We start from the raw sequence: 25,191 nt of genomic DNA on the forward strand, positions 1-25,191 counted from the left end.
AGGAAAATTATTGAGGAAGATTATCGTTTCCCCACTTCCTATTCCTCGGTTCAACTTCCTGTTTTGCTTTTCTCCAAGGCCACAGTATTAACGAGACAGCTGGGATTACTGGGAGACATGATTATACAAAAAAAAAAAAAAAACATTCAACAATCTATCTAAGATTGTAATATTTTGGACATCATAACCAATTTTTTTTTTTAATCTGAGAACCCCCACAGGGCAAGGAAAAAAAATTGGCAAGTGTATTGTGTGCTTCTTTCCCAAACCAGATCTTCATTGTAGTACCAAGACTGACCTGTGAGAGGCGTTATGATGCTCCAAGGCATCCACAAGCCCAAAAATACAAAGGTCACGTGTGTGTGTGTGACCCGCTTAACACAATCAGTGCGCCATTATTTTCCATGACTTTTATTGTGAAGGATGTTGTAAGTGAAGCATAGACGAGAAATTCCTGAGAAAGAAAGGAAAACGAGAGTTGATAAGGCTGTTAAAGGCGGTGCATTCATTGAAACTGCAGCCAAGAGCAGCGGAAAGTCATATTAATACCTCAGTAGCGGCAACACAAAACTGCCATTCAGAGATATACCACAAAAACATGTTTTCCTGGGACAAAGAAAACATATTGTAATCCACCTTTGTATGACGTGACCCTAAAGGGATTTAGCATCTGAGAGCACAAACAAACATACTGTACTGTAAAACATCATTAAGACATTATCATTATTGTTATTGATATTATATATTGACCCTAAAAGGAGCAGCTTACATTCATGTTTACAAGTACACAAGCAGAATCATTCTGACGTTTGTACAATCATTCATTGGCATTGCGGGAGAGAACAATCCGTTTGCAACAGGGACACGCACACACATTCTGTACACTAAATGCCTGTCCCTGCGTGGTTATTAAGGCACTGAAATTGGACAGGCTGTGGGAATGCGGGAAGGGGGGGGGGGGGGAGTTATTTAGGCGCTCACTGGTCAATTCATTAGGTACACATAAGAAGATCCTGTAGACGTGATAAAGCTCAGTTTTGAGTGATACAGTCCGACAGATGCTCGTTTAATGTTTATTATTGTGGCGTGCAACTGAGCTGCATCTGGATTTGGTTACTTTAACAAGAATGGTGAAAATATTTAAATATCATGCTTTTACATGTATTTTTTTTTATAATTAATACATGTTTTTATATTAAATATATTCTTACTATATTTACATGATCTAATATGTATTTTTTTTCCTAGTACTTCCTTATTTACAACAATTATTATAATATTGAAATCACAATACCTTTTGTAGATTATTTAATAATATGATATAATTTAAAAAAAAATCCTTGATAAATTCCCTTGAATAAAAAGAACTGTTCAAATATTAGAACATGGAAATAAAATCTTAAAGACACTTTTTTCCTTTCAATATATTATCCTTCTATACTGCTTATCCTCACTGGGGTCGTTATATTTGCATTAATGATCTCTAATGAACTCCAATTTTTTTAAGTACTTTTGATATTACCTTACTTAACCACTAAACAATTGAATGTTAGAAACAGTGTAGTTCTACACCAGTGCAACCACAATAATAAACACATTATTAAATGTAAAATTGAGCAATTTTATTATTTTTTTCTTGGACTATACCTAATAAAGTGGTCAGTGAGTGTATGCCATATGTGTATGTGACAAAACACGACTCATTGAGCTCGACTGTATATCGTGACAGTCCATCAATTGCAGGTTTGGTGCTTTTGGTAAGCAGTCTTTTTTTTTTCTTTTTTTTTTCCTCCATGAGGGTCACGTGACGGAATGTCATGTGATGCTCGTTTGCATCCATGTGTGCAATTAACTGGTGAGGTAAGTGGGGCTCCAGGTGGCGGAGTGGAACTGTCACTTGCAGGTTGGCGTGGGTTCGCTTCCCCACCTGGGAGACCTTGTTTGTGTGAGTGCAAAAAATTAAAAAAAAATTAAATTAAAATTAAAAAAAACTGGTGAGGTAAGTCATTGCAGAGCAGGGGTAGTGACTGTACAACAGAAATGGAAGTCCTGGAGTTCTTTTGTTTAGCTGCATGCTGAGGGGACTTTTGGACAAGATCAGGGACAGTTTGATATGAATAGCCAAAAAAGGCAACAACGTCTCACTTTCCTTTTGTGTCATTTGTCACATAAGTGTCCACTTGGGATAAACACCCACGTCCTCTCCTATTTGGTTTATACTAGAATAAAAAAAAGAAACAGAAATATAGGATTAGTTTAATGCCGATTTAAATCTTGGACATTGTGTGATCACTCATGCTCACTGGATGCAACATATATAGTGTATTTTAAGTTTTTAGGTTGTTGGTTGAATAGAAATATTTGTTAAATTAAAATGACTGTACAGTCAAACCAACCAACTTACAAAATATTTAGGTAATGTTTGTCAAATTATAAAAATGTAAATGTTGGTTAAACTAAAAAATATATATAAATATATTAAAACAATATGAAATTAATGCCGATTAAAAGAAAAAAAAGTCCAGTAAATAACTAAATATTTTGTGCCATTTGAACACAAAAACATTAAGGTATTATAATGCTTAACAACAATATTAAGTTATTGTTTGTTAAATGAAAAAAAATGAAAATATTTTATATATATATATATATATATATATATATATATATATATATATATATATATATATATATATAACCTTAATGTCAGGCAAAAATAATAAATTATGTTACTATAAGACATTAAGTTAATCTCAATAATGTAATACAAAAAGTAAAATTTTGTCACATACAAAAATTTTGATAAAATATGTTAATGTTGTAAAGAAAAACATGACATTTACAATAAGTGTGTCAAAAAAAAATCAAGTTAATGCTAGTAAAATACAAAAGTGTTAAGTTAATGATAGTTGAATGTGGTTCATGTTAGTTAAATACAAAAATATGACGTTAATATTAGGTAGACATGAAAAATGTTCATGCTGATGATTGGTACCTCATATTGAGGCCTATATAAGAAGTGAAACCAGCAAATTTCATATGAAACGAATAAAATCCTTCCCAAATGACCATCTCCCTTGCTAATCATGATCTCTTTTCGTCCCATTCTTACCGTCCCAATGCGAGAGGAGGTGGGCAGATGGCTCATTGTTTCCTCCTGACCACCTGCTTGAGGTGGAGCTCGCTCTCGGCCGCCACAATAGGCAGCTCGTTCTTCAGGTGGTAGGCGATAAGGTGGCTGATGCTCTCAAATAACATGTCTTTGGTCCGGACCTTTATGTAAGGAAAGCGCCAAAAATGGTGTCACAAGGTGGGTACAGAAAGCAAACTCTTGCTGCCCTAGACTGACTAGACTCACCACTCCCTCAGGGTCCACGAGTAGCAGATGTTTTGGCAGGCCGCAGTGCATGCCCGTCAGCACGTACTGGCCCTGGTTGGTGGTGCTTTCCCGCACAAGGAAGTCTCCGTCTCGGACCAGCAGCTTCTCGGCATCCCGCCGGCTCATGCGGCTGTGGTACCAGGTTTCCCGCCGAAGCTGCTCCTCATTGGGGGCCACCGGGGCCCGGCGCCGCGGAGGGCTGGGCCACTGGTCCTCCAGTAGCTGCACGCCTTCGGCCGCGGTAGCACCGCCAGCCTCGTGCAGTTTTAGGGCGTCCTCGAAAGGCCCTGCAGGGGACCATGAGTGAGACATAACTCGGGCGTGTCCACTAAAATAAAGTAAATACCCTTTTTTTTTTTTTTTTTTTTAATATATCATTAAAAACATTTTAAAATGGTTTACAGATTAAATCTGGAAATAAATATACTTGCCATACTTCTACAAAAATCTTAGTCATTCAATCGAGTCATTAACTCATTCACTGCCATTGACGGCTATAAACGTCAAAAATTCATTTGAACTATTTCGATTATTAAAAAAAAAAAAATTCCGCTTTTGTTGAAAACCTAGAATTTTTTTATTGTACATTTAGTTTTGTACATGAAATTTGCGATTAATCGCAAGTTAACTAGTGAAGTCATGCGATTAATTACGATTAAAAACTTTTAAAAAAAATTGCCTGACGCCCCGAATTTTTGATATTTTCTTTCTTTTCTTTTTAATTCATTCACTGCCGTTGACGGCTATAAACGTCTAAAATTCATTTGCACTATTTCTTTTAGTTCAACTTTTTTTTCTTCCCTTTTTTAAAAAGAGTATGAAAACCTAGAATTTTTTTATTGTACATTTAGAACATATAGAATTTGTGACAAATCGTGAAGTCATGTGATTAATTACAATTTAAAAAATTCGCCTCTTGCCCCTAATTTTTAATAATCTTTTTTTATTTATTTTTTAATGAATTTATGGCAGTGAATGAGTTAAACATACTTCCTTGCACAAACAATGTGGACAGGTGAGTTTTTAGCAAATCTAAAGCAGTAATTAGAATTGCCGTTAGCTTCACATTAGATAATCATTGACTGCATGCATGTCATGTGAAATGTCGGGACTCACTCATGTCAAAGAGGTCCTTCTTAGGACTGTCGGGCCCCCTGGCCCCTCTCTGTCCATCGGGTCCCTGAGCCAGAGAATCCAAGTTTTCCAAACTCTGCGTGTTCACATACTGATGCTCCTCGTAGTCTTTATTACCAGGTGGCTGGCCATCAGCGCACAGGTAACCATCTAACATAAAAAAAATAATAATATTAAGTGGAAAAACTCATATACACTGAAGAGTTTTAAAAAATACACAGTCAATTTTGTAGAGTTAATTTGACTCAATTAAGAGTGGGGGCCAAATATACTCAGTTTTAGAGTAGGCTAATATTTACACTTGGAAGAGAGTAAAATAAAGAATTGAAAAAATAAATAAAAGTCACTCAAGGGTAGGAAGATTTCAGCTGACATGAGCGATATACTAACACGCAAGAGGAGCTGCGCGGCTTAGGGAGTCGATCGGCTGTCTCCCAAGCTGAAGGTCGCGAGTTCGTTCCTCAACCCTTGAGTGGCTTTTACTCTTTTAAAAAAAAATCTTTATTTTACTTTTTTCCAAGTGTAAATATTACTCTAAAACTGAGTCTATTTGGTCCAACAAATTTATTCTACAGAATTTACTGTGTAAACACTATAAATGCAATATACATGTGTGCAGTACTGTATGTATTAAAAGTACAAACACACTGTCATTCAAAAGTTTGGGTTCAAGAACAGCACTGCTTTTACCACATTAACTTCAACACTTCATTTCAGGTTAATTTAATGTTTTCCTTTCCATTGGGTGAAACTATAATTTTCTTTTAAAAAATGTGGCAATTTTTTAGCGGTAGTGTGTGATCAATGTTGTATCATTCATCAGCATTCGATTAATCATATCATCAGGAACCTCTGGAGTAAATTGGCTGCACTGAGAGAAAAGGGGGTGAAAACATTTGCAGTTATTTTTCAATTAAATTATTTGTTTAAAAAAAAAAGTTTAAATATACGATTTTGTACCACTTGGTGTGGATTCTTTAAAAAAGATATATATTGAAGCCTAAAATTTGTCAAAAGTTCAAAACGTTCAAGGGGGGCTAATACTTACGCAAGCTATTGTAGTTAGATTATATATTGCTGAATCTGATTTTTTTATCGTACAGTTTTTTCGATGTTTCTTTTTTAATTACGCATGATAAAGCCAATCCATTGCTCGTGTATTAATAACAGTCATGAAAATTTGTTACAAATTTGTTAAAAATAAATTAATTCATTCATTTTAAAAATAAATAAATTAATTTAAAAAATAAATAAATAGAATAACATTTATAGAATGGATGTGGTTTTCTTTATGATTAATGTAATAAATTATTATTTTCAGGTGTCCTTCCACTCAACTTTATTGAGTAGTTCCTCATGTGGCCACCGGGTGTCTCACCTGAGCCGCCGCTTGCATCCGCTTCCCAATGAAGTTCATAGCAGAGCTGACTTGCACGATGAGCTACTTGCTCCCTTTTTGCTGGTGAGCCCATCTACACACAAACGCGCGCTCACAGTCAAACTTTCAAAAACAAAGCCATCCATCCTTAATAATGCATGAACATCTCTCTCATCACCGCCACCGCGCATAATGTAGTTTGGAGGCACTCTATTTGAAACCCAAGCCACAGCATGTTAGCATGTTTTCCCTCTCGCCCGGGGGTCAGCGGATCAAGTGAGTCATATTTGTCTTTGGGCAATTAAGGTGCGGCAACATCACAGGCTGTGAGTGAAGTGGAGGGAGTGTGTTTGTTTTTGGAACTCAGCGGCCTTCGACTGAATAGTATCACACTGAGAGGTTTTTTTTTTTTTGATCTTGTGTTTTGGTTACTTGAGTTCAGTGAATCCCAACCACTGCGCCACGGTACGTTAGTATGCAATTTCAGTTCTGCTGTGGGAAATTGTTATTTCTGTGTTTGCTAATAATTAGGGGTGTCAAAATTAGTGTGTTAATTTAAAGTTCCTTTAATGCCACAATTTGTTTTTTATATGTGCGATTAATGACCGCTCCTTACTTTGAAAGCTTGTACTGGGGATATAAATTTAATAATAATGCATAAACTTGTGGAGACTGGGGTCAAGTTGTATTTTATAATTTAAAAAATGTGCAGAATTTCACAAGCCACTTCATGATAAAGATTAGATAGCTCTTAATATGGAAAGAAAAATGCACTGAGCTGTCGCCAATGTCTTACAAATGCAATTATGCCACCTAGTGGCAGTAAAATAACCTCAACACAAATCAATGCCACACTCATTTTTTACAGTTTCATTATTATGAAATGACTGTATCCATGACTAAAAGATGTAGCCATATTTCTATTAGTTATTTTTTTTTTAGGAGTACAGCAACAAGAGTATGAAATTTAGAAGAAGAAAAAAAGTAATTTTTTTTGGTACATTTAGGACAGATATAAAATTTGTGATTAATCATGAGTTAACTATTGAAGTCATGCGATTAATTACGATTAAAAAATTTTATTTAAATCGCCTGACACCCCTACTAAAAATGCATCTTTATAAACATAAAATTTAATGTTACAACATCTTTCAAAAATAATGACTCATATTTTGAAAAACCGTTAGTCCTCTTAACTCTTTGACTGCCAAAAACGTTAAATAACGTTTAGTAAAATCCTATGGATGAGTGCCAAAGACGTTAAAAGACGTTTTTTTTTCAAAACAGAGGCGAAACTAACCATTTTCTATTGTTGATTACTGAAAAACGGAATAAGGTAGAAACAAACTTTTTTTTCGGATGAAAGATGAGAGTCCAATCTTTCATTTGGTAGTATGTGTGTTTCCATAGTCCAAACACATCATTTTCTGTGGACCTTGACAGATCAGTCAAAAATGCTTAAATCGACTGGCACCCACGGCATCCCTTTTCTGAAAACGTCTGGCAGTCAAAGAGTTACCTAACAATTTGGTCACTCATGACCCAAACAACAATTTTGAGTCAAAGCTCCAGTCCACCTGCCCCCATGCATTCCCAACTATCAATTACCTGTTGTGCTGCCCTGCTTTGCGGCTGTGTGAGGATGTGAGCTAGCTGAGATGTACTGGGCCGCAATCTGGAATCCACCACCCCGCCGACAGGGGGCTCCTTGCCCGGGATGCTGTTGTAGTAGTCGTGTTCGGAGAAGTCGTCATCCTCCCCCCACACCGGCTCCTCCGTCCTGATGGACCTGAGGAAACAAATGGCGCGTTAATTAACATCCACGCGCAGGACACAACCGATTGGATGCGCTCTATTTTAATATCACTCGGTCCAGCCTGAAGTCGAGTTGCCATTTAATATTTATTTAGCTTTTCTTTTTTTTTTTTTTTATGGGGGTGGCAAAGTTTGGTCCGCAGTGCGCATACATCCCTCCAGTTTTTAATGTGGCCCGACAATCATTTACATTGTTGCATTAATAAAATTTTGGGTTCGAAATGTTTCAATATTTCTTTGTTTTGTTATTTTAATTTTCTTAATTAAAAAAATATTTTTTTTAATTCTACATCCTAATATAAAAAGTTACATAAACAATTTTGTACTAGGCATATATCTATTTTGTTAAATAATTGGTTAATTAATTATAAGTAAATGCATTATACAATAAATGATCCATATTATTATTATTATTATTATTATTATTATTATTACATTACTACTTATCTCATTAAATAACAGGATGATTATTTTAGTGTTCATCTAAATACTGTATAGCAAGTACTGTATTTTTTGGGCTATAAATCGCTTCAGAGTAAATCGCAACAGTTTTTGTTTTTATTAAATTAAACATGACATTTTAACTCTATTACCTTCTTTGTTTTCAAAGTCAAATGTGGCCCTTAAGGCATAAAGTGGTTGGTCCATCCTCCTGCTTAATAAGGTTCTATCAATAGTGCCAATAATGACGACGATGTAGGCGTTCAATTGGATTAAACCGATCACACGTCATCTCCACATCCGAATGTGATTCTATTTATTAGATCTGCCAAACATTTATAAGTGCTGCTGGATGGAAGGACTGCAGACAGCACGAGTGTGTGTGTGTGTGTGTGGTCTTGTTTTTGTTACATAGTGGGGCCAACATTTCGGGATTTCACAGAGTTTTGGGGCCCACCCGTCCGTCCATGTGGGGCCATTTTGCTGGGCCCCACAAGTTTAGACCTCTTTCTGAGGGTCAAGACTTGGTTTTAGAGTTTAGCTTTGAATCGGGTTATGGTTAAGGTTAGGGTAAGGAATAGGGGTCGGCAATCATTTTTGATGGCTGGGGTTAAGTGAAGGGGCTCGGAAATGCATTATGTCAATGAGCTGTCCCCACTAGACATGTAAACCCAGCTGTGTGTGTGTGTGTGTGTGTGTGTGTGTGTGCGTGTGTGTGTGTGTGTTTATATCACATCATGGGGACCATTTTCTGGGGTTTTACTATCATTGTGGGGACCACATGTCCATGTGGGGCCATTTTGGTGGTCCCCGTGAGTCCAAATCTCTTTTTGAGGGTCAAGACTTGGTTCTAGAGGTTAGGTTTGAATTGGGTTATGGTTGAGGTTAGGGTAAGGAATGAGGGTAGGAAATCATTTTTTATGGTTGGGGTTAAGGGAAGGGTCTAGGAAATGCATTATGTCAATGAGATGTCCCCACTAGACATGTAAACCCAGCTGTGTGTGTGTGTGTGTGTGTGTGTGTGTGTGTGTGTGTGTGTGTGTGTGTTTATGTTTATGTCACATCATGGGGACCATTTTCTGGGGTTTTACTATCATTGTGGGGACCATGTGTCCATGTGGGGCCATTTTGATGGTCCCCGTGAGTCCAAATCTCTTTTTGAGGGTCAAGACTTGGTTCTAGAGTTTAGGTTTGAATTGAGTTATGGTTGAGGTTAGGGTAAGGAATGAGGGTAGGAAATCATTTTTTTATGGTTGGGGTTAAAGGGAAGGGTCTAGGAAATGCATTATGTCAATGAGATGTCCCCACTAGACATGTAAAAACCCAGCTGTGTGTGTGCGTGTGTTATAATGTTGTTTTTTTTCTCATCTGTTGCATTGTCAAAAGCAGTTTCCCAAACAGGAAGTCTGCCATTTTGGTTTGAAAGAGGCTGTGTTCAGATTGAATTCATTCAAACTCATGTTAAATATTATATATACATTTAAAATGCTTCTAAATTACCCCAAATAAAGTTCTGCACACATCTTACAATACAAGAAATGGTCGGCAAAGAGATTCGAGAGATCTCAATGTTCAAAGGTGTCAGTCAGAAGGGTACAAAAGAAATCCCAAGGGATTAAATATACCATGGAACACAGTGAAGATAATCATCATCAAGCAGAGAAATGTGGCAAAACAGTGACATTAACCAGAACTGGGCCCACCAAAATTGAGGAAAAGATGAGAAGAAAACTGGTATAGGAAGCTGCCAAGAAGCAAACAGCAACACTGAAGGACTCGCAGGGATTTATAGCAAGTACTGTATATGTGACAACAATCTCCTATTTTCGTCATACAATACGTCTGTATATGCGGAGAAAAGTTTTACTAGAAAACAAAAAATGGTGTGGAAAAACCTACTAGAACATCTGAACTTTATATGGGGTTACTTTTAAAAACGACTTTAAATGGTGGCCGTCACCTGTCCAAAGAGGTCAGCGTCTTGGGCGGACTGTGCAGATACTGTTTGAACTGCAGTTCGAAGGCTTGGCCGATGGTACTGATGACGCTCTGGGCCAAACCGTCCGAGCACTCCAGAATGTGACACGCTGACAGAGAGGGACGACACAAGCCATCGGCCCCGCTGTGAGTTTAAAAGTCACAAATTTGAGCTACTTGTGGACACGCTACCTCTCTGATTCACTGGGTCTTTTGCCACGTACGCAACATAGTCGGGCGTGTCCTGTAAAGATAATATAGAAAGGCTTGAAGGGAAAGATGGTTGGAGAAAATTGCCACCAAATGACTTGACTCACTGTGTCTCCGCCAGATGCGAACGAGATGGACTGCATGGGGTGGTGTGCTAACATCTGGAAGATAAACAGAAAAAAAGGGTTCACATTTTTTTATTATTATTATTATTATTATTATTATTTTATTTTTTTTTTACATTTTGAGTTCTGTCACTATACGTCACTATCAGACGGATGAACAAAGATGCAAGATGACGTACCTGTCGTGTGGTAGGAATGAGCAGTCCCAGACCGTCGATGGAAATATTGACAGCGATGCTCATGCCGGCGAAACGCAGGTTGCTCTTTCCCATGATGGATTGGAGAGCTTTGTTCACAGCCTAAATAATGACAATGAGCGGAAACTCCAGCTAAGAGATGTCATGTGTCACCAACGTGACTTCTATATACAATATGCAAAATATGATCATTAGGATGGAGGAGGAGGAGAAATTGACGACCGACCTTCTTTCTCCATGCACTTTTTCCACCTGGCACGGCGTCACAGAGCCTGTTGATGGCCTCCCTAATTAGTGGAATGAAGAAAGGTCAGAGTTCAAGTTATCCGACTGATGAGATCCACCCATCAATCAATGTCAGATCTGATGGAGATTGATACCTGCTGGTCATTTCATTAGGTACGATTTTGCACCTTCAAATGGTACCTCCAAAATGTTTACCTTTTTAAAAAATGTAAAGCAAAGTGTGGATGTATTTGTTAAACATTTTAAGTTTTGTGAAACAGAAGTAGATTTTGGAGAAACAAAATTGATGTCAATATTTATTTTAAAAAAGTCAAAAATTTGATTTATTTGTAAAAAAATATTTTACAAAAAAATCATTTTTATAATTTTCCCCAAAATATAAATATATAATAATATAAGGTAATTAATCTTAATAAATATATTATTATGAAACTAATAATAATATAAATTCAATATAAATTAGATTTTTTTGAATTTGGTTTATTAAAACATTGCAATTGCATTTTTTAAAAATACTTTAAAGAAAAAATAATTATATTAAAAATGAAAGACATTTTTAAACAATTTAAAAATATTTTCTATTAAAAATGTAAAAGATCAGATTGATTTGTTAAAATATATTTTAAAGTCACATTTTTAAATGTTTATCAAAAATTACAAACAATAGATTTTAAAATACTTCCAATACTTAATTTAAAAATCAACTTTGAATTGTTCTTATTCTATTATTTTTTGTTGTTGTTACAAGAAATTTAAAAATCATTTTTTTCTACAAATAGATTGGACTAATATACTTTTACCAAGCTAAAGTTTTTTTTAAATGGTACAAATTTATGAATATATTTTGCATTGTGGTTCTATTTAAATTATGGATGGATGGATGGATGGATACATATATAAATTGCATTATATAACTGTTGGATTTTGCAAGTGTACCTAATGACATTATAATAACAATTAAAGCCCCACATAACGATGAAAAGATCTGATTCCATCACGCACTAACTGAACAATGCTTTTTTTTATGTCAGCTTTTAAAAAAGATTTACAACCTGTTAAACAGCCAAATGATGAAAATATCAAGTGTGAATTAGCCGTGGCATTTTCCACATTTACAAGGAAGACTGTCACAGAGAGCCTCCCAGGAATGACGAGCAAATGGACGTTTGCGTCTGTGTCAGGTGGTGGGAGGGAAACAGGCGCTCATTGCCTCACTGTCATGGGACGCCAGGGACAGCATTCAAGAACCCGGCGGCCCCTATTGAGTGGCTCGTAAATATTTAAAAAGCAGCAGCAGTCCCAGGCTTTGTCTTGAGTAAAAGGTCTCAGGCCTCTCCTTTCTTTCCTTACACAACAACGCTGAATGATTCATGCTGGTGAGGGCAGCCATTGTTGTTGTTTTGGTGCACACTCAGGCCCATAAGATGCCGGGTGTTGCTGTTTAACACCACCGACAAAGACGCCAATGTCAGATGGCGACGTCCTGTATAATCAACTGCATTCTTGGCATTGACGTCACAATTTGTGTTGCGCAAAATCGGCTGCATTGATTGTATGATTCTCAAGTTTGAATCAGAGTTCTTGTAGGCTGAAATGTGGACATTTTTAGGCGTGTGGTATTGGTTAGGGTTGGGTTTGAAAATTAGGGATTAAGGTTAGTAGTTGGGTTTGGAATTGATGGTTAGTGCTTAGAAGTGGTAAATCCAGGTCCAGAAACCAAAAACCCTGCCACAGTTTGGCTTTAGCCCCTTGTGCTAGCTTGCGAGCTCCTGGGGAGCTAACTAGCGAGCTTGCTAGCTAGCACAAGGGGCTAAAGCCAAACTGTGGCAGGGTTTTTTGTCATGTTCGGGTTCTGGTTTTGGTTGTGTGTCTCCATTGGTCTTGAGTGTGGTCCTGCCCTTCCTCGTGTCGACCAATCGGTGCCCTCAGCCACTTGTGTCTTGCCCCAGGTGTGTCTTGTTGTCTCGTTAGTGTGTGTGTATTTAGTTCCATGGTTTTGGTCAGTCCTTTGTGGGATCATTGTCGCTGTCACCTTCTGTTTGTTACTTTGAGTTTGGATCGTTTCAGATCTTTGTTTATTTAAAGCTAACCAGTACCCATGTTAGTGTTTTTGTAAAATAAATTATGTTCAGTATAACCTGCATTCCTGCCGTGGTTCTCCTGCCTCCCTGCATTTGGGTCCTCCACTCCGCACTCGTGACAGAGTCAACTCCGCACCGTGACATTTTTACTTTCTGGACCTGGATTTGCTACCTCTTCTGATACCAAGGTTAGGGTTAAGGTAAAGTGGTAAGGGTTGTTAATGTTAACTTTTGTTTCCACATATTGTTATGTTTTGTTGTTTGGTCCATCTTATCCCCTCCTCCCTTGGATAACTTCCACCCGCCAACATTATCCAGCGGGTTCAACGGGGGACCGCTGCAGCTTTCCACAGTAATTAGTGAACATCATCAATAATAGATCCCAAACCCCCTCTATCACTCCATCACTGCTACCCCCCCCCCCCCCCCCTCTCCCCTCTCACTTTAGCCTAGCAGGCTCATATTACTGCCAATCGATTGAGAGAGAGAGACGAGGGTGGGAGAAAGTGAAGGAGGTGGAAAGGGGGCGGGAGTGCTTCTCCTGAGAGGCCTGCTGTATACAACAATAACATCATGTGTGTGTCGGGCCCAAAAACACAACAGCTTCTTGTGCCATTGTGCATCCTGTGACCTGACTTCGGACAGCAAAATGCGTTTGAAACATTCCGTTTGTTCTTAAAAGAAACAGCTCCGAAAAAAATGTCTTGTGGTAGCGGTTAGTGTCTAGTAGAGCTGTCAAAAAAAATCAAACTAATTGTCCATCCAGACACATCATGGTGGTGTCATGACATATAGTGATTGAGTTTGCGAGCGTCTTACCTCGTCACCTGAGTGCGTGTATTAAAATCCAGGGAGCGCATTGACTTCAGCACTTCAATGCAGCCCATGTACTGCACACACAAACCAAAGAACAAAAAAAGTAATGTGTGAATACAATTAGGCCATTCACAAACACAGTTACACAATACGGGTAGGTTGGGGTTTCTTCTAGATAAAAAAAAAAAACATTACATAATGCAATGCTGTCATCCCAGAGTCTATTTCCAACCCTGCATGATCTTAAATCCACGAATAGTGCCTCATCCAGATGAGTAGCGTCCTAATGGACGGCAGGCTGAGGTGCTAATGGCACCTTGACTGGATTAGAAGCACTAAAAGCTCCCAGGCACGGACAAACTGTAGCATCTCATGTCTCTGCTGGGAGTAGATTTGTGTCAGCGTGCGTCAGGATGCCCCTCATTTAACCTACTAATGTGCATAAAGGTGCTAGAAAGCAGAGATTCCAAACCACTGGATCGCTCCAAAAATTATTAGTTTCCTACCAATAATGTAGCGAATTGATTTAATGATGAATTTGTGTTCATTTGTTAGGATGATTTTTGTTCTAAAAAAATAAAAAATAAAATTTTAGTTTTCTGGTGTTCTTTTTTTTTTTTTTTTATATATTGTTGAGGGACATTTTCCAACATCTGCAAAGAAAAAAACATCTGCAGTTGATGCAAGTTGTGTAATCATCGGAGAGAAATCAAACCCCAAAAGGGGAAGAAAAAAAATAATGTCGTAGTTTCATGTGTTTTTTCCCATAACCGAGGGGTAGAGAAAAAAATATTAAAATGGTTTGTGGGGGGGGGGGGGGAACTGAGATTTTGATTTTAGGCCATATCGCCAAGCGTAAGAGGGCTTTTCCAAGAAATCTGACATTAGTTCATCATCTGATATCATTCACAATTTAATACCACGTGTAAAAAAAAAAAATAAGCAACAGCAAGATTGTGATGTGAGCATTTTCGGGGAAAAGTCAATAAAAATCCATTTGGTGGATTTGGAAATGTCATGATTCAATTCAATACAAAGAGGAAAAAAGCATAGTGCATTTTGTTGTTTTTGATGAATTCATCTTTATTTTATTTTTTTTTTTCAATTTGTGTAAGGCATGTAGTCCAGAGTCAGATATTAATATTACTAGGGCTTAACAACAATAATGCAAACAAACTTTACAAATTGTACTGTACTGTAAAATATCTGCAGCCGTTCTAACCATGCATATGCCTGATTGCGTTAATCCAAGATGGGGGAAATCGAGAGAGACCTTTGAGCCCGGCTGCTTAATGAGCCTCGTAACGAAATTTGAAGATGGGGGAAGTCTTCCATCAGGCAAATTGACTCTTTTTTTTTTTTTTTTTTCCTCCCCACTTCTTCATTGAATGCATCCATTGTTACACGCACGCATGTGTATACACACACATCTGCTGATACAACACATCCCGTCTTCCAGCCGGCCTATCTGCCCCCCCCCCCCCCATCTCTTTGACTGCAGGGACTGTGATTTTCCAAGAAGTATTCCTCGGAAATTCAATAACAAACTGTCATCTTCTTTCGTTTTGCCATCTCTTATGAATGTTATTGTTTCTTTTATAACCACAAGAGAATCTTTCTGAGTTCGACATTTTCTGCAGTAATGTTACGCTATAGTCATAAAACACATATTTTTGCTCAATTGTTTAACCTTTATGAAAATGGCAACGTTGGCTGCTGCCATATCGTACAGAAACAAATATTTTATTCAAAAAAATGTTTGAATCAAAAGGTTTAATTTACTTTTTCTTTCTTTTTTAAGAATAAAGTCAAACAAAAAGTGGTAATCTAACAGGAATGAATTCGCAAAATGTGTTTTGTGGTTTTCAAGGAATTTGTATCTTGGGAAAAATGCCAATTTATTCATACATATATAATTATTTTTTTTTTACCCTAATTTTTTATATTTATTCTAAAATTAAATGTAAATAAGACAGGTGGAAAAACTTTTTTTTTCTTTAAACGATATTACTTTAATCTTTTCATATTGATGAACTACAACTGTATTTTTTTATTTTTTAACACTGTAAAAAAATTACATTTTTATTATTATATAATATAATTAAATATAAATATTTATAATTATTTATAATTAATATAATTATATAAATATAATTTTAAAAAATTATTGGTGAATTTTCATCTAAATAAGATTCTTGAAAAAAAAATACTTTTTTGTGAACAATACAACTTTTAATCCTGGAAAAAAAGAAGCTAGTTTATTCCATTAAAAATAAATATTATGACTTTTCTTCTTAGAAAAAAAATCTAAAAAAATATATATGACTCCCAGCTCGAAAAAAAGACATTTATGTCAAAGAATACTTTTTTTCTAACTCAAAAATACATTTGGTTATTTAAGAAAATGCTAGTATTCTAGTAACCTTATTTCTTGAAGAATAATTTCAAGATGACAAGATTTACAGGAATATTAACAAAGCACACCATTGGTGTCAGGTTCCACAAGGAGAAGAAAAACAACAAAAAAGAGAGAGAAAAACATAAAGTCCAATTCTGCCTGAAAGGGAGTGGGAAGAAGAAAATTTATTTAATCCCACCCCCATCTCCCATTCAAAATTTCAAGCTACTAACTTTAAGACTCAATAATAAACAAGTACCCAGAGAGCAATAAATATTAAATAACCAAAGGAAAAAATTAATTGAGAATACAAATGATTTAATGGTAAAGAAGGAACAAGCTCATATTTACACAGACAGAAAGCACTGATGTCATCTTAACACAAAGTATTCTCAAAGTATTGTGACCAGTTTAAATAACAGTTTAAATCATATCATAATGAAAACAAATGTCTGTTACATCAGACTCTTTTTAACTCTAAAAAAATTGACTTTTCACATTTTTAGGTGGCTTTTAAAAAAAAATAATAATAATTTTTTAAATACTTTACTCTGATAGCATTTAAATGTTTCCGTTTCTGTGTAGCCTTATCTCTCCTTTGTAGACTACAAGTACCTACACTAACATGAATGCCCCGCCTCAAATAAACACCACGTACGGGGGGGGGGGGGGGGGGGAAACAGGTGATAAAAGGGTCTGACTGATACCACTGTATTATTTATAGGAAAATTCCAATAATACGTTACATTGCATGTTACATTGAGAACTCGCTCGCTTCTGTGCACTGCAAAGAGCGTAGTAATCACGTGAGAGCATCACTTTAGAATAACGCCTGCATCTTTCCCCCGGTGGACGAGTGCGTATGGGGTGTGACTGTGTTTGGGTGAGAGCGTACGCTCTTAATAAATTAGCCGAGCACAGCAGAAATCCAATGTCACGATGACACTAATATATGCAGAGAGTGCCCCTAATGCATGGATCTACATGTGCTTTGCACCTAAAAGTGTGCCCATCAAATCGAGTGAAGCGCCATCATACTGATTGCAGAAGGACGCCACCCCCCCCCCCCCCTCCCCCCTCCCTCGATGTTCCGACCTCCGTCCTGGACATCACATGACGCCAGTGACTGTGATTAAATGTAATTGAATAGAGGAATGAATGGTGCCGGGGTAATGCCGTTAGAGTCAGGAGTCCCCACCCGGTCTCATGGGGAGACGTGAGAGGGGGAGGAGAGCGACAGGGTGGGGGGGGAGGTGCAGAGGTGAGGGGTTGATGGGACAATGGAGACGTCAGGCTGTTTAGCAGCTTAGCGTAGCCGTAGCCCCTTTCACACACTTTTCCTGTGTTTTTGAGAGAGATATCTCATTTCGCTTCATTGGTCCAAAAAGCTTGTAAATGTGTTCATCTAGCTATGCTAACGGGGAAAATGCTCTTCCGCTAGATATAGTACCCAGTTTGATTTGCCCACATTTTCCCTGACATCTCAAGAACGAATGTGTCAAAGGAGTTTTGGTTTATCCGTGCTGGAGTTGCCCTTTTAAAGATCCTGTTTTTTTCCCACACATGAATGTCAACAAATCCCGAGCACCACTCCCACAAGGTCCAAGTGAGGCGATCAAAGTGAACGTTTGTAAGGGGTGTCGAGCATTTTTTTTTGATAGTGTGATGCATGGCAACCACGCTAAACACACGCCGGGAAGGTGCTTGGACGCCAAGTCATTAATCTGGGTGAAAGATGCGTTCCCAAGCTCAGCCACGTGCTCGGCATAATAAGATGGCAGACATGTTCTGTTTTTTCTGTCTTTCTTATTTCTTGAGGATCAACTACAACATAATCTTGTTTTCTAGTCTTGCTTCTGTGACCATGTGAACTATGAAACTCTTGTTTTATTTTGGTGTTGATAGACATCTCGTTCTGTTTCCTTGACTGTTCTGGGTGTAAGATGTACGATTTCACGCTAATACTAATAACTTTTTGTTTTGGCCTATTTTCTTTGATCTTTTTTCGTGTTAAAGCAGTGTGACACCCTCTTCCATTTTTCTGCACGTGGCCTGTAGTAGAAAAAGTTTGGATGTCCCTGCTCTAAACTGCCTAGATGTGAATGTGAGTGGTCTGGCAAGCAGTCCAGGGTGTACCCCGTCTTCCTCCCAGTCAAGTCAATTTCATTTATATAGTGACGAATCATTATTATGTGATTATTCATTTCAGCCCAAATTAGTTGGGCTAAATGAATAATCTAAAAACTTGGGCCGATTTGGGGTTATTTTGGACCCAACTGTTTTTAGTGTGCACTATAAACATATTGGGTTTTAGGATTAAATAAATAAAATAAAATATAGCCCACAAAACAACTGGATTTTTTGGGTTGTGGGTTTTGGCTGTAAATTTTTACCCACATTTTTGGCCTAAATGAATAATCCAAAAAGTTGTGTGTTCCCCTTTTGACCCATGTTGGGTTATTTTTGACCCAACTGTTTTTAGAGTGCACTCTAAACATTTTGGGTTATTTATTTAACCCAACAATTTGGGTCAAATGAATAACCCACAAAACATGTTAAAAACATGGGTTAGAGTTAGAGTTTTTTTACCCAAAATCAATAAGCCAAAAAAATGAGTCAGCCTTTTTTGACCCATGTTGAGTTATTAGAGTGGACTTTTGGATTATTTATTTAACCCCAAAATTGGGGTCAAATGAATAACCTAGAAAACATGATTATTTGGGGTAATTTTTTTGGGGTGGGGGGTAATGAGTAATGAGTCATTTATATTGTATTTTTGACCAATATTGGGTTATTTTTGACTGTTTTTAGAGTGTAATAGTCCTATATGATGACATCATCAACGTTAAAGTCTGCTGGGATAGGCTCTGAGCCACCTGCTGCCCTCTTGACGAAAGCTATAGAAAATAGATGGATGGAGGAATTTTCAAACAGAAGCGAATTCAAAGGGAATCTGAACTCACCCTGACGATGTAAGAGGCTCCCGGTCCTGCGATCTTCTTATCCGGGTGCAACCATCCTTGAGTAGGTTTGTGGATGAAGCTGCCCTTCTGGTTGAAATCCTCCCCGCTGTGCCACATGCCCTCCACCCTCGTCCTGCGACTCATTCCCGATCTGGATCCTCCTCCGCCAGACCCCCCGGGGCTCGCCGTGACCTCCCCGAACCCGTGTCCAGACTGCGCCGCCACTCTCTGCCCGCGAATGGCCTGCAGAGAGCACGGGGTGACACACACCGGGTCACAGGAGTTGAGCACGGCTGCCAAACTGGCCACGGGGCCGCTGGCCAACGACGCCACGCTGTGCCTGTGCGACGAAGATGAGGAGGAGGAGGAAGGGGACCCTTGTTGGCCGGCTTTGCTGGAGTCCTTACTGGAGCTGGAACTGGAGCTGGAGTTGGACGGGCTTCGGCTGAGCAAGGAGTTAGAGAACTTCCACTGCGGCATCTTGGGGATGAGCATGCAGAAGGTGGTGGCGCCGTCCTGCTCCCCATCCAGGCAGGGCGAGTCGGCCAGAGCCGCAGCCCCGGAGGACCTGGCGGCGGAGTCCAGGGGAGGCAGGGGGAGGCCGGGGGCCGAGGAGGGGACCACCGGAGTGGCCACGACTTTGCCGCTCATGGCTAAGCTCTGCATCAGGTCATCGGAGGAGGACGTCACAGACTCGTTGCGAAAGCGGTCATACTTTGGCTTCAGGAGCATGCCCGGAGGATCCACCTGAAGAAGCTCAGTGTTGGGGATGGGGAGGGAGAGGGGGGGATAGGGGAGGGAGGGAGGGGGGAGATACAAAGAATCTTCCAGGCGGAGTCTTCTTATATCCAAGTAGATGGGAGTGATCTCGTTCCGCGCACAGGCTGCGCCGTTGTCATGCCGCTCCTTGCACCTCCTGTGTGTGTGTGTGAGAGCAGCAGTCCTCCGAACTCATACACTGCCTTGGGCCGGCTCGCTTGAATTGCATCGGGTGCTCGCCCTCCCTCCCTCCCTCCCTCCCTCTCTTACTGCGGATGATGTCATTGGCTCTTTTCGCCCTGCCCTGCCCATGCTCTTTGACAGCATTAGCTAATCACATCTGTCCCTTTGCCACACACATACACACACACACACACACACACACACACACACACACACACACACACACAAGTATGCACGCGTTGGGTTTACATTTCTAGTGGGGACATCTCATTGACAGTGCATTTCCTAGACCCTTACCCTAATCTTAACCATTGCAACTGACTGCCTAACCCTAACCCCAACCAAAACCCAATTCAAACCTAAACTAAAACCAAGTTTTAACCCTCAAAAAAAGAGGTTTGGACTCATGGGGACCACCAAAATGTCCCCACAAGGACATGTGGTCCCCACAATGATAGTAAAAACCCAGAAAATGGTCCCCATAATGTAATATAAACATACACACACATTTTTCTTTGTATCTTAGTGGGGACATCTCATTGACATAATGCATTTCCTAGCCCCTTACCCTAACCGGTTGCCTAACCTTAACCCTAAACAAAATCCAATTCAAACCTTACTCACTCCCATCTGATCTTATGGTATCAAATATTTTTATTTTCTATCAGACAAAGATTAGTTACAAGGCCTCTCATCATTTTAATTGTTTTAATCGATCCGCACCCTTAACTTGTCTCATTTTGCTTATTTGCATTCACACTGTAACAAATTTCTGTATAATCTACAGTAAAAAATTACAGCATTTTCTTGTTTTTCTAAATTGGACAGTATTTAACTGTATACAGCAATGCATTATGGGTAAAACAAAGTGCATTGTGGGTAAAAGCAAAGTACAGTAATTTGCTGTATAATTAGCGGTAAAATAGTACATTAAATTCGATTGTTGGATTTTGGCAGGTAGGCTATTTTTATTTATTTTTCTAATTGTCTGGAAACTATTTTGCCAGTTATTTCTTATAAATTCGTCAATTTGTTACAGTGCATGTAACTGAAGCATTATTAGAACACGCAGGTGTACAGAACGCAGGAAAATGTAATGCAACTTAAATTTATATTATTAAGTGTTCCAGTGGATTAGATTTGTGTGTTCAGGAATCACACAGTTAAACTTGTAGCTAGCAAGAAGTGTAAAAAAAAAAAAAAAAAAAAACATCAGATGAAATATGAATTTGAATGATACAAGCATGCAAAATAAACCAAGATCCACCTGTACAATAACACTATTACAAACAAATGTCACTCATTTGCATTGCGCATGTCGCACAAACAATTTTCATCGACACTATTATATCACGATGAAGTCAAATGACCTTTTCTATAACAGTGTCAAATAGGACCATCACCCTCTCTCAATTCAACTCTGAGTAAAAATCGAAATGACATCGTTGAATTCAAATCTTACCTTTTCATGTGAAGTTCTGTGGAAAACGAGGGAGGGGAGTCACATCCAGTTAACTTTGATCCAAAATCAGCTTAAAGAAAGACCAAGCTAATATTAGCAGGCCACATTAGAACAAATCATGCAAAAAAAAAAAAAAAAAAACAGCTGCTCCACCCTCTCTAAAACAGCCAATCACAAGTTTGTTTGTCTCACTGTGGAAGAAGTTACTAATAAACCAGATGGAATCAATAGATGTTGACTGTTGAGCGATGACACTTGCTTTTTGCCTTATGAATGAGAACATAACAAAGAAAATCCACTTGCATTATAATAAAAAAAAGGGTGTTAATAAACATGACTAAAAGAGAAGAGTTTAATGAGTCACCTCCTCACTGTGATACTTTGCATGCACAAATCCAGCTGTGAATACAGCAATGCTCATTAGCGGCCTATTAACCTCACTCACCGCGGTATAAACAACTTGAAGAGTGTGGAGTACAAGCACAAGGCTGAACAATGCTCACGCTGAGAAATAAAAAAATAAATAAATCTATCAATGACATCCCAGGGCCATTTTTTTGCCATTTTTCGCCAAGCCGTTTTGGCTGTTTAAGAAATATAATTACAATTTTCATTTTCTTTTTTTTTTTTTAACTCATTCACTGCCATTGACGGGTATAGACGTCAAAAATTCATTTAAAATATTTCTATTAGTTTTACACTTTTTACACTTTTATTAAGAATATGAAAACCTAAAAAAAAACTTTTTTTATTGTACATTTAGAACAGATATAAAATTTGTGATTAATTGTGAGTTAATTATTGAATTCACGTGGTTAATTACAATTAAAAAAAATGAATCGCCTAACACGGTTAAAAAAAAGATTATTAACAATTAGGGATGTCAGGCGATTAAAATTTTTTAATTGTAATTAATCGCATGACTTCACTAGTTAACTCACGATTAATCACAAATGTTGTGTCTGTTCTAAATGTACAATAAAAAAATTTAGGTTTTCACACTCTTGTTAACAAAAGTGGGAAAAAAATGTAACTAATAGAAAGAGTTCAAATGAATGTTTGACGTCTATAGCCGTCAATGGCAGTGAATGAGTAAATTATCATCACAGTTAGCTTTACAATTGTCATCATATTAGCATGGAATGGCTATGCTACACAAAAATAATTTTTTTGCTCTTTGGGATAAAATCACCCCGTTGAAAATTATTAAACAAAAATAATGCTTTACATTATTTTTTTTTTATTTGGACTATTGGTTAGTTTCCCCATTCAAAGCATGAAGCAAAATATGTCAAAATATTTCTTCTTCTTTTTCTAATGTAAAACTTATATTCTTACTTATTTTCCTTACATTAGCCCAAAATGGAAAAGCTACACACATATATATTTTTTTAATGCATGAATGCTTTAAATGAGGACAAATCAGGCCATCTGGTGGACAAATGCACAGTGTGGCTACGTTATGGCTAATCGGAAATAGCGACAACCAGCGGGGTGACAAACTCAGAGTGCCTAATCCCCATGGAGAAGGCCGGAGCCCGACTTTTGTGCACTGTCACTCTTTCTGGATTATAAAATCCAGGACCGGGCATCTCTGTGCCATCTCTGGGCACACCGTGTCGCCCCAACATAGAAAAAGCAGGCGGCTTCGGGAGATAAACGCTGGGGTGTGTGCTGTTGTATCTGCAAGGCCCCGGCGTCTTAGCAAGATCCACGGACGGCCCACCTTGGCTGAAACAAGCTGACATTGAGTAGCTGGCGCTGGCCGTCTTGTTTGGGATGTGAGAGCCAATTAGTGGAGGGAGCGTATACTTGTTGGGAGCGGGCACGGCGTCCATGGTGCGGTACTGCGTGCGGCAGCCCATGGTGTAGGACGGGGGGCGACGCTGGAGGTTGCAGGGCGGGGCTTTTTCTGGGCTGTAGGTGCCCGGTCCTGGCGTGTGGAAGAGCTCCTCTAGTGGGAAAGACAACACATGGGCATGTGTTGAGTTGTAATAAATGACACCAAGTCTTTAACCTTTTACAATTGTTTGTCACAGGGAAAGGGAAAGATATGCAAAGAAACATATGCAAAGTCAAAGCTAATAAAAAAAAATTTAAAAAGTGTAACATGACTTTTAAGCCACCCTTGCAGAAAACAGTAAAATTGTTGCTGCATGCTTTGAATGGGAAACAGTGCCACCTGGTGGGCAAATATAAATATAAGTTATAACATGGATGTGGAAGACACAAACAAAATAAAAATGTCAATCTTAACGCAAACAATTGTGTAATTTTAAAATAAAACGTGAGATCAAAAGGAACTTTTTTTTTTTAAAGGAAAAAAATAAGTCATGTTTACGCTCATAACATACTTTGTACTTTAGTTCTGCCCAACATGGAGTATGCAGGTGTGCCGTCTCTCCCTAAGCGAGTCATTTTTGCATCAATGTGATACCGAGGTCCCGGGCTGCAGTCAGCACAATACACTGCACATAAAAACAAGCACACACACACAACACTGTACATAAAAAAAAATCATCATTTTTAGCCTTCATGGAGCGTGTAGGTGCAACAAAATGCTCTTTCTCCCTCTAGTGGTTCAATTGTGCAACAGTCCAGACTACAATATACCACATTAAACAAATTACAACCATAAAATATTTTGATTATTTATGGTTTAGTTTTTTCCCAATATTATTAGATTATTTCTGAATTGAATTTCATTCGACACTACAAGATTTGTAATATAAATTGGGATACAAGTGGGGCTTACTATTGTCGCTCATCCTGCTGTGGAAGGAGTACGCGGGGCTTGTTTGTTTAGTGACGTCATGGCCAATAAAGCCAATCGTAGGCGGTAGCCCGTATCGCCCTGGTCCTGGTCCTATGTAGAAATAGTGGAACAAATAGAAACATACCATTTTATGTGTCTATACATACAGTGGAGGTGCATTTTAAATTTATATTCAATAAACACATTTAATACTGTAGGTTTTAAGTTTATTTTTTCCCAGACAATTGTTATTTCTAAATTGGCTCAATAAATATATAGCTATGATTTGAAATGTAACTCATCAATAACAATATGAATTGATCATTGCTGAACTCACCTTTTTCTCTGCCTGCAATAGCTGGGTACTGTTTCTCCATTGCTGTCTTTGAAGATGCCTCTCAGAATGTCTTTTGATCACGAAGCCAAATGTATCATGTAGTCGCCCATGTGTTCCAAAAAGTCAGCACTGAAGAAGCCCCCCACCTTGATCATCAGCTAGGTGAGTGTAGCCCCTCCCTCTCCTCCCTACCATTGTAACGCAATCTGCTCCCCTCTCTCCATCTTGCAAACCATGAAGCTCCCGCCCGCCTTTCACTTTCCACTCATGTAATATCACTCATTGGCCATGCGTGCAGTCGCCATGGAGACCGCTCAGTGCTTATCTCTCAGCCCCCTGCAATGAATGGATACGCCACATTCCAAAAGGGAAAGATGACCCCGGGTGTATGTTGCTTTCTACATTTCCTTTTTCTTTGTCTACTGGTTTGATCCATAACATCAGAACGGCAACGGCAATGTTAATCATGATTTTCCAAATTAAAAGTGTATGTTTGTATGTGAAAGCACTTTATAAATAGAGTTGAGTAAAACGA

At 38.4% G+C, this 25,191-nt stretch overlaps 2 protein-coding genes across 2 annotated transcripts; both read right to left on the minus strand.

Moving 5' to 3' along the window:
- Positions 1-380: 380 nt before the first annotated feature.
- On the minus strand, positions 381-21,667 carry shc2 (SHC (Src homology 2 domain containing) transforming protein 2). The gene is made up of 14 exons (XM_077584408.1): positions 21,565-21,667; positions 19,161-19,907; positions 13,803-13,873; positions 10,883-10,943; positions 10,639-10,758; positions 10,442-10,495; positions 10,317-10,368; positions 10,108-10,234; positions 7,500-7,680; positions 5,892-5,985; positions 4,496-4,663; positions 3,359-3,666; positions 3,113-3,273; positions 381-2,219 (listed from the first exon to the last, which is right to left on the minus strand). Exons 2-13 carry the CDS (start codon positions 19,890-19,892, stop codon positions 3,145-3,147), a joined length of 2,097 nt encoding a protein of 698 aa, XP_077440534.1. The 5' UTR covers positions 19,893-19,907; positions 21,565-21,667; the 3' UTR covers positions 381-2,219; positions 3,113-3,144.
- On the minus strand, positions 20,739-24,860 carry cimap1d (CIMAP1 family member D). Its single transcript, XM_077584409.1, has 4 exons — positions 24,657-24,860; positions 24,320-24,430; positions 23,919-24,032; positions 20,739-23,518 (listed from the first exon to the last, which is right to left on the minus strand). The coding sequence occupies exons 1-4, from the start codon at positions 24,694-24,696 to the stop codon at positions 23,031-23,033; spliced, it is 753 nt and encodes a 250-aa protein (XP_077440535.1). The 5' UTR covers positions 24,697-24,860; the 3' UTR covers positions 20,739-23,030.
- Between the last annotated feature and the right edge of the window lie 331 nt (positions 24,861-25,191).

This window comes from Vanacampus margaritifer, chromosome 13, assembly GCF_051991255.1.
Source record: "Vanacampus margaritifer isolate UIUO_Vmar chromosome 13, RoL_Vmar_1.0, whole genome shotgun sequence".
Lineage (NCBI taxonomy): Eukaryota > Metazoa > Chordata > Actinopteri > Syngnathiformes > Syngnathidae > Vanacampus > Vanacampus margaritifer.

Coding starts and splice junctions, on each gene's coding strand:
- shc2 (XM_077584408.1), bottom strand. CDS start 19,892: ATGCTCCTGAAGCCAAAGTATGACCGCTTTCGCAACGAGTCTGTGACG. Junction 5,986..7,499: donor AAAGCAGGGCAGCACAACAG/GTAATTGATAGT, acceptor GTTTGTGTGTAG/ATGGGCTCACCAGCAAAAAG. Junction 3,667..4,495: donor GAAGGACCTCTTTGACATGA/GTGAGTCCCGAC, acceptor GGTCCCCTGCAG/GGCCTTTCGAGGACGCCCTA.
- cimap1d (XM_077584409.1), bottom strand. CDS start 24,696: ATGGAGAAACAGTACCCAGCTATTGCAGGCAGAGAAAAAG. Junction 24,431..24,656: donor TATTGCAGGCAGAGAAAAAG/GTGAGTTCAGCA, acceptor ATTTCTACATAG/GACCAGGACCAGGGCGATAC. Junction 24,033..24,319: donor CAGCAGGATGAGCGACAATA/GTAAGCCCCACT, acceptor TTTTATGTGCAG/TGTATTGTGCTGACTGCAGC.